This window comes from Pundamilia nyererei, unplaced genomic scaffold, assembly GCF_000239375.1.
Source record: "Pundamilia nyererei isolate P.nyererei 1_Seehausen unplaced genomic scaffold, PunNye1.0 scaffold00349, whole genome shotgun sequence".
In the NCBI taxonomy this organism is placed as follows: domain Eukaryota; kingdom Metazoa; phylum Chordata; class Actinopteri; order Cichliformes; family Cichlidae; genus Pundamilia; species Pundamilia nyererei.
In genome coordinates this window covers 358,625-368,094 of record NW_005187750.1, presented here as the reverse complement: position 1 = coordinate 368,094, position 9,470 = coordinate 358,625, and the positions used below count along the sequence as shown (strand labels likewise).

The 9,470-nt window shown below is 38.8% G+C and overlaps 2 protein-coding genes across 2 annotated transcripts in view; both read right to left on the bottom strand.

Annotated features, from left to right (window-relative positions):
- cdkn2d (cyclin-dependent kinase inhibitor 2D (p19, inhibits CDK4)) overlaps nucleotides 1-1,446 on the bottom strand; it is a 2,718-nt gene extending 1,272 nt beyond the window's left edge. The window contains exons 1-2 of the mRNA XM_005752226.1: nucleotides 1,179-1,446; nucleotides 669-827 (exon numbers count right to left, since the gene is read on the bottom strand). Of these exons, the coding sequence (XP_005752283.1) occupies nucleotides 669-809 (141 nt within the window). The 5' untranslated portion in view covers nucleotides 810-827; nucleotides 1,179-1,446. The remainder of the gene's footprint in view (nucleotides 1-668; nucleotides 828-1,178) is intronic.
- A 300-nt stretch (nucleotides 1,447-1,746) lies between these two features.
- On the bottom strand, nucleotides 1,747-9,194 carry ap1m2 (adaptor related protein complex 1 subunit mu 2). Its single transcript, XM_005752225.1, has 12 exons — nucleotides 8,982-9,194; nucleotides 6,452-6,608; nucleotides 6,250-6,317; nucleotides 5,925-6,055; nucleotides 5,677-5,824; nucleotides 4,531-4,657; nucleotides 4,274-4,416; nucleotides 3,855-3,926; nucleotides 3,307-3,465; nucleotides 3,088-3,213; nucleotides 2,128-2,203; nucleotides 1,747-2,010 (listed from the first exon to the last, which is right to left on the bottom strand). The coding sequence occupies exons 1-12, from the start codon at nucleotides 9,021-9,023 to the stop codon at nucleotides 1,985-1,987; spliced, it is 1,275 nt and encodes a 424-aa protein (XP_005752282.1). The 5' UTR covers nucleotides 9,024-9,194; the 3' UTR covers nucleotides 1,747-1,984.
- Nucleotides 9,195-9,470: the final 276 nt, after the last annotated feature.

The following is a 9,470-nucleotide window of genomic DNA, read 5'->3' as shown; positions in this document are numbered from 1 at the left end:
GGTTTAGAAGAAAATGAGTTAATGTTAACTATTGCACTTAAATAATACTTGAAGTCAGTTATAAAGCGTAAATATCAAACAGCTTTTTAGTTCCACTTCTGAAATTTTGAGGGATTTTTAATATATTTTATTACATATGAAACATCTCAAACTCAAAGTTTCGTCACCCTGAGTTTAGAGAAATTTTGAGGGACACTTTGTTTTCACCAAATTTGAACAGTGAATTAAATAATAAACACAATAACTGCAGGCGACATCCCTGTTCGGGGTCGCTCTATAAATGGTGAGGACATATTAGGTGGACTCCAGTGTGAGGTATCACTCCTATTCACTGCTGTTTATAACATGACTATAACGCTAAATACAGGCCATATAACTAAACGGGCTGTGGGGGCAGAAGCTTTCACTTTAAGTTAAATAATTTATAATTTTACTGTCTTTACAGACACCTTTATTGACACGCTTTATTCTAACATTAAAAACATGGCGCTACAAGCATATTCGAGAGAAGCGGCTGGTAATTTTTCCGCAGGCCATCGTTACAAAAGAGAAGGAGATTATTCTGAGACCGTAGGACGAACTATGTTTGTCCACCAAATGAAATGTGGGCTGTTAATACTTCTGTATATGTTTATAGATCTCACGTGAACACTTGAATTGATCCTCACCTGTAGGGCAGTCCTGCTAAACTCATTTGGAGTATCAGGATGCACTCTGCATTCCTCCAGGATCCTCTGCACCTCGCTGGTGTTCCCTTTGGCTGCTGCCGCCGTCAGAGCTTTGCCGGCATCCATCTGACTAAGGACCATTATAGTCTGCCTTCCTGCCTGCTCGGAGAGAGACGTACCACAGTTACGAGGAACGCAAAACAAACACGATAAGAGGGAGAAAAAAAACCCAAACTGAGGCTGGCAGGTTATTGTCGCCTACAGCTAACGTTACTACAGCATCCGGCTAACGTAAGCCGTAGTTCCCCGCTGACGCCATGTTATATGACTCCGTGCTTACTATTCGGAATTCTGCCGGCCGCTTTAACAAAGCGTACTGCTGAACAACACAAATATAAGCTCTACCGCCAGAGGCAAGTCAACTGAAAGACACAAACAACTAGCCTCCCGGCTAACAGCTAACGTTAAAAAGAGAGCTAAAAAAACAAAACGAAAGCGCATTCAAGCTACCTGGTTTACTTCCACAATATCCAACGCGTCGCCAAGATTTTCGACCCCGCTGTCTCCACGAACCAGTAATTTTTAAAAGTAATTAAAACAACATACGTTTATCAACATTACAAAATACATTTGCGCGCTGAGCGCTATACAGCGGTGTCTCCAGACTACAATTTACAAACATTGGGGAGAAAATACGCTGGCCAATCGCAGCTCGCCAAGAGGGTGTTGCGCTTCCATATATGGTAAATCGGGAGGAGTTACAACTCTGTTACTACGCTGTCACTGTGGTAACAGGAGCATTTGACCAATCGGCGCACACGGCTAAGAAAGCGGGCGATTCGTATACGTTGAGGTCTTCAAAGGCAGTTCATTCAGATTTCTAACCTTCGAGTGTATTTCTCCAGAGGCAAGTGTGGAAAAAGGCGGGTTTAAGCATTTAATTTTGGGCGGAATTTAGCGACTGTGATTGCATAAAGCCTTACTAGAATACGATGGCAAAATCCACCTTGTGTGGTGTTTTAAACTCAAGAGAAAGACAACGTTTTTCATTAACACCAAGGTTAATGATTACAAACTGTTCTAAGTGAATCATTTTATTAATTTAATAATTAAATAATTTGCAGTGCTCGCACAATAGAACATCACAATCAAATTGCTCATAGATTTAAAAAACACAAAACAACACACACAAGATCAATGTTACACAGAGCAGGTGAAAATTTAAAGACATTCTTTCAGTCTAGTTAAAGTGATCATTTATGTTCCTTAGGAAGTCCTGGAAGTGAGGAAAATGTATTCAAGTTTCTCCACAGGTGTTACACATTGGTCCTCAGCTGGTAATCTAAAAAAATAAAATAAATAAACAGAGTTAGAAAGGTTAAAATTGGACTCAGTTATTGCATCTGGGTAGGTCACTTCCTGCTTGGTACAACCCAAGTCCAACAGACTACTAATATACCTCCACTTTGTGTTATGTAGCGGACCCACGGTAAAGCCTGGTACCCACTTTTTTCTATAATCTTCATATACCGCACCTGGTAGAAAAAAGCAGCAAGACACATTTGCGTAGTTAAAGTCCAGCTTCCCACAGTCATTACACCAATTGATACTGGACGAAAGGGGTGAACTACGAAGTGAGATTAATGGGTTAGTGAGCTATGCTGAGCTTAAAGAGCTTTCTGTGCCAGGAAAGTGGCTCACTTTATGCCTGGCTAAATCACGTGTTCAGAGGTTTTGCTTAAAACTGGATGAAAGTGCGATCTTTTATCTACAGCATGTTTTAAGTGCGTCATAGATTCTCTGCTGGGGAACCATTTACATTTAATATTTAATACTTTAGAGTCTAAATGTATCCAGTTTAATGTCCAGTCATCACCTTAGAAATGAAGAGGATCGCAAAAGAAACTTACGGATAAATCAATTAAATGCTTATTTTAACCTTCTCTGTAATTGCTAGATTAACAATTGCCTGCAATATTGCATTTTATTATTATATTTAGATTTGTAATTGCCATGTAATTATCGTATGATTGTGATAACGTCTCTGATTGGAGTAGGATAGTAGTCATTTTGTGTGGAAGAAAAGTCACACGACCCATGAAACACACCTTTTTGTATGAGCGAGCACAGACGTTGAGGCAGAAAGCCCAGCTTAACGGAGCTGATAACTGCCAACATGATACCCATTATCTCCAACTGGGGTTTTAGGTTTTGTTAAGTCAAGTAAGACAAAGAAAGCCTGGCTGTGTTGAACTTTATTCATAGTATAATAAGCAGAATAGGAAGCTTCCCGGGTACCACTAAGAACTTTATAATGCATAAATAATAAAAACAGTATACAAGACTTTCCATAAAGATGCTTTGATTGTAGTTTAGTCACACTACTTGGGTTTTTTGACGTTAAAGGAAACCAACACACCTGTATTCCTGAGACTGTGAAGTATGGGATTTCAAATTTCACAGTTATGGGAGGTTTGCTCTCCGCCTCTTCATTCTCCACGCTGGGCAAACCAAAATGAGCTCTCATGAGAAACTCTTTACCTCCCTGCATGGATGGACACACACAGTAAAAATGTGTAAGACACAAGAAAGCACAACTTTAGTCTGCAATAGTTACAACATGTTGTGAATTTCTTACAGGAAAAGACTTGATGGTCCACACAACCAGGTTCTTCTCAGGCACATATTTGGCATTTCCTGTGCTGGTTTTGAACTTTGGCGAGTCTGCATCACTGGGGACAGGGACCCTCACTTCTACGTTATTTGCCACCGACTGCTTTTTAAACTGTCCCTTTGCCTGCAAATACAGGAATGTTATAGAAGGATATCTTATGAAAGTCACCTTTTTCCTGTTGTTTAAGGGAGACTGGCCCGTCACTGGACAGGCAGCGTAAGGACGTCATTGGTTTTTGAAACCGAACAAAGACAGTTAGTTACTGATGGTTAACAGGGAGTCGTGTGATTGTTGGTTTGTTTTTTTCTAATACTGTAGGGTCTTTACCTTACGATATGGAGCACTTTGAAGCAACTGTTTCTGTGAAAATCAGGCTATAAATAAGATGGAACAATGGAAATCACTTTTTGCTCTAACAGTTTGTCTCTAGCAGGTTTGGGGCTAAACAGTTAAACCATAGATATAAATGTAATTGTGGTTAAAAAAAAACCAAATATAATTGAGTAGAGTACCTTAACCATAATTTCCACTCGACTGTGAGAAAATTTCTCTATGACAGATTCGATCCATATCAAAGGCTTCACCTTTAAAAGACAAAAGGTAGAGTTTAGTTACACACAAGTTTAACATTTTATCTACTTAACATGCAAATAATTCTGTTTAAATGTTAATTTAATCCACGTGTTAATGTATAGCACTGTAACGCTCACAAAAGTTTGCTTTCTTTCATTCACTTACTCTGTTTAAGTCTTTACACTGTTTCTTTTCCTTATCATGTGAATTTCTCAGTCATTTTTATGTATTTATTTATGTAACTAGTACAAGGAAGTAATTCTATTAGCAACTTCTACAGTGCACAAAACATAAAGATTAATAAATGCAACAAATATCTGAATTTCATATGAGTATAAAGTAGTGAGCTGGACAATACATGAGTATTGATGCGGTAGGACATGAGTTCAGACTCCCCATCTGGAGGAATGAAGGAGATTGTTCGATCGCTCTCAAAACGTGAGAGACGGACACACTGATGGAACTTCACGTCCTCCATCATCACTGTCTTTCCTTTGTCACCTGAGCATAAATCAACACAGAGTACTCAAAGTACAAATAAACAGCACCAACTTGTTTTTCCTCTAAGGCTGGGGTAACACAGTGATAATGGGTACACAGAGGTCGCATACGTACGTCCAGTGAGGCCAAAAAGCACTCGATCATTGAGGCCCAGGCGCAGTTCGGGCATCCCCGACAGCATGGTTTTTAGCTTGATGCTGCCCACAATGTCACTGCTCATCACACTGCCATTAGCATTCACCTAAACAAATGACATTATTAAATCATTTAAAAATGAGTTATTTTGACAAATATTTGAATAATTATTAAGGAGAAGAAACGGATTTAAATAAATGATTTTGACTTTGTCACAAAAAGTATTTTGTCACTTAAACTGACAAAATACATCAATGGCTTCACTACCACACTGCTAAAATTTAAGGGTACATCACAGTATAATATCAGTTACACATATCAGTAACAGTTACACACCATAGCCTCGGAGGACTAAACAGACTTCATCATGCTGAATGCTGCTAGGTTGAAATTCAGGTCACATGCACTACTATGTTTTGCACTTACAGTTTGTATAGTTTCTAAGACTTTAAGACTCTCTAAGACTTGGTTTTTTTTCTTGCTTTTTATATATACTGGCTATTTAAAAAACATAACTTTTTTTGCATGTAGAAGAGTAAAGTGAACAAGTCAAATTCCTTGTTTGTGTGGACAAACTTGGCCAAATCCTCAGACCCCCTGCGAGACCTTACACTGATGCAGTGGGCCCTGGGTTACTCGTAGTGCAGGACATTGCCTCATCTCATGAGACATGATTTCCTGGAATATCAAAGCCAGACCTGAACCCAATCAGAGCATCTGACAGCACTACAGACTGTCCAAAAGCTAATTCATGGACTACTCGAGTTCTGGGAGGAGATACCACTGGACACAGTACCAAAATGTGGGAGCTATATCAGCCCGTGATTTCAATCTTTAACCTTAATTTTTGGGGTGACTTTGAATCCACCCCTGAAATGTGTATGTCAGCGAAGATTTTTTTAATTTGAATATTGCATTCATCCAGATCCAATGTGTAATTAAAGTGCTCCCTTTACAAAAATGTAAATAAGCAGTTAGTCCTAAAACTAACTTAGTTATAGGACTAACTATAGAACTGAATTGAACAAGACTTCAGAATTGAATCAATAATGTAGTCGTTACATAACCAAACCAATAGTTAGTATGCAAGTCCAATGGATTGAGGAATCCTTCCTTTCATCTTACCAATACATTGATGGACTCGATGACATCAATGAAGACCTCGTTCTTTTTGTACTTGATACCCTCTGACCTCCAGGACACAGCATTGGTCACAGTTGTCGGCACCTTGCTCTTTGCTACTTCAAGCTTGGCACCTTCCTGAGTAATGTACCTACAGCAGAGAGGTGAAGATTTGCTGTCATGCAACACCAGACTAGCTTTTAAAGATATATTTAAAAAAATGTGTGTGTGTGCATGTTGAAGATTCTCACTCTTGTAGTATCTTGCTGTCAGTAGTCTGAGGGAATCCAAAGTCCATAAGTTCATCCAGCAGCTCATAGACAACCACAAAATTATCCTGAATGCTCTCCTCTTCCAGTTCTTTAAAGTACTCTGTGAACACCTGTGTACGGACATGCAAACACCGTCATTATCTGGACAGGATTTGAGTAACTGCCGGAATTTACTCTGGATTACAGCCATCTTTGACTGTCATGTTTCACTGATGTCCCAAAACAACAAAACCATTTCTTTGGAACCAGGATGCACAGGCAACAGGAAATATTTACATTATTCACCACACCAGGCATCACTCACCTCAACTAGTTTGTAGAGAAAGGCATACACCAAGGAAGCGTTGGAGTTCTTGTTTGTTGTAGCAACAACTGTATCGAGATCAGGTCAAGGAATGTTATGAAGTTAAAAACACTGCTGTAAAAATCAAGGACTCATCTTTTCATATGATTGCTAACGGTCATTGCCTGCAAAGGATGTCATTAAACACTCAGGACAGGGATACGGTAGAGGTTGCTGTGTTTGATCCACATGAAGTGAACGCTGCCGTGTGACATTACGGGACAGAGAAGACCTTCCTCTTCATGCTGCATGAGCAAAGGCATGAAGTGGTCAATCTCTGACATGTCCACATCGCCTTTGTAGTTCCGGCAAATCAGCACCTGAAGAAGGAAGCATACCAGCACGTGGTTACGAGACAACTGTTAATATAGAAATTCCTACTTATGGAATGGCTTCTAGTGTCATTCTGTTAAATGATTGGAGGGCAATGGATATCAAAATAGCAGAGTTTCAAACAGACCCTCAACTGGAAAAGCGATTAGAGAATGATTGGATATAATCACAATAATAACAACTGATCTTGTGATTCTCAGTAAAAAGAACTAAGCTCACAGATTTTAAACAACACTGATGAGGAAAAATATTAAAATTGTCTTTATTTTTAAGAAATACTCTTCTTTCTCTTTAATTAAAAATTTCTCAGATTAATTATCATTTTGTCCCTAATAGTGGGACAAAATGATAAAAATTTGTCACAGACATTAAGACAAGACTCAGACATCAACCTTTTTTTAAGGTTCCGAGTCTTATTCATAATATTTCTCATACAAACATGTAATCTGTTAAAACACCAATATATCCATAAATATCCTTATCTACCAGAAATTTACACAAATTAATCCATCTTTAATTAAACATGGCTTCATTTAGACATTTAAACCTAAAAATTCTGATGTGTGAATAAAAGTAAACAAGAAATTGGAACATGGCCTTACTCAGCGTTCACATTCCTGTTTAGGAATGATATGTACATTTAATATACGTTAAAATACACAAACCACCAAGATGGGCAGAAATGTGAACATCAGAGGGACAGGACAAGCTGAGCACTTTGGAAGCAAAGTTAGAGAGGTGAGGCTGAGATGGTTTGGAGGGCAAAGGATGTTCAATATGCAGTTGTCAGACAGAAAGAAGACAATAGAGGAGGTTCATAGATGTAGCAAAAGGAGACATGGTGAGGGTTGGTGTGACAGATGAGGATGCTACTGGATAGGGTGAGATAGAGGCAGATGATCCACTGTGGCAGACTCCAAAGGAAGCAGCCAAAAATATTGAAGATTCTTCATGGAAGTAAGCACCTGGGGAAAAGCATATCGTCGAAACTTTTGAACCCTGACACCTGCATATTCCTCCCTTAACTGATCAGACAGGAAAAGAAATTTTAATGATCAGATTATGAGATAAATAAAATCAAACAGGCAAACTGCATTTTCAAAAGACAAAACCACTAAATATAAGAAAATACCAGTCATAAGTAAAATAATAGCAGAAAATTAAAGCTTTTAATCACCAATATGGCAGCCCTTTACAACAGATGCTGAGACAATAATTACAATGATTAGTTACAATGTGACTATTATTATTATCATCATCATCATCATCATTATTATTATTAGTTCTAGCTATAAAGTAGACAAAAATTCACCAGCATGCAGCCTGTTTCAGTTGCTCCTGCTTTTTCTCTTTATTTTAATTTTTTTCTAGTTACTTATTTCTTTGTCCTTTAATACTCTCTAAGGAAATTATGTAAAGTATTCCGATTCTAATTCTGAAGTGGTTGCTAATCTACTCTGAATGGAAATAATCATCCTTTTTTTGCCCCTTCATTTTAAAAGTATTTAAAAAAATGGAAAGCTCGAAGAGAATAGTATTTTGATAGCTCTGTATAAAGTTAGGATCCATAAATATTTTTCTTTTAGTTGTTGATGGGACTGATTGTGTCATGACATGTATAACAACAGTCTAATTCACCCAGGTCATGCATGAGAAGGACATATTATTATCTGGTGATGGAACCTTAGGTGTAGGGGAATAAAAATGTAAATAAAAGTTTTTGATGATGATTTGTTTAACCAATCAGAACCCAGACCCCTCCAAAAACAGATCTATATTTGGTACATCCCCTCTCCATCTCAGTGTCGACTGGCCTTGGAAACGACACATGCAAACCAACCAACCAACCTTGAAACTTGCTGGTGAAAAAATAAAAGAATGTATGGATTGAGCTTGGGTTGGAGTAGATAAATAGTAATGTCACCGCATCGCACACGCAACATGAAGCCACGAGAAACATTAACTCGAGGGTAAAGTTACATGTTCTGTCTGTCATGCCAGAGTCATGCAGGCTCCTGTGTAAACATAAACGTGACGGTGACACAAACTATCTACCTGAAGGCTACATGTGCTGCAACACGCTTTCGCTTCCATTGTTTAAAGCTTAATTTGCATTGCCATGTATCCGGAAGTAGAAAACTAAAAGTAAAATAAAATAAAATAAGAAATATAAGAAAGAGCGTGTCGCACGGTCTGTTATAAATTTTTAACAACGCGTTTAATGTTTAACAATTAAAAGAGCACCAAAAAAATTCAACCCAGCAACCAAAACTGGTTGCTGTGTTGTTACTTATTCCTGCGCGCGTGGCAGGAATAAGTAATTATCAGTTGTCTAAAATTAGCTCGAGCTTTGCTCTTACCTTTCCCTTCAGATCCAGCACAAAGATAGCGGAGGCGGACATCGTGTCTGAACCCGGAGGACCAACAGCGTGAGATTTCACGAAGCGCCGAAACTGAGTTTAAAGCCTAACTCGAGACTTTTTGCTGCAGCTTTGTCCTGAAAATGTCAGGAACCGTTTAGGCCGGGCTGATCGCGGAGTCCACGGTGTCTTTTTCCTGAAGGTCCAGTGACGTCACAGCATGCAGGTGAAACATTAACTAGCTCACCTGAGTAAATGAAGTCCAGGAAGGGTGTGCTCCCCGCTTTAGCCGCCAGAGTGCGCCACAAACCGACAAATCATAGCAGGCACCGCGACAAGTGTGTGACCTCGTGACCTCTGTTGGTCGAGAGGTTTTTCAGCGTTGATCCACCTCATCACCCCCTCCAAATGCTGCTTCATATTACAAGTTAAAAAAGAATGTCATAAACTTATATCTGGAATTGGGTTTTCAGAAGCAGTAAAAGCAGC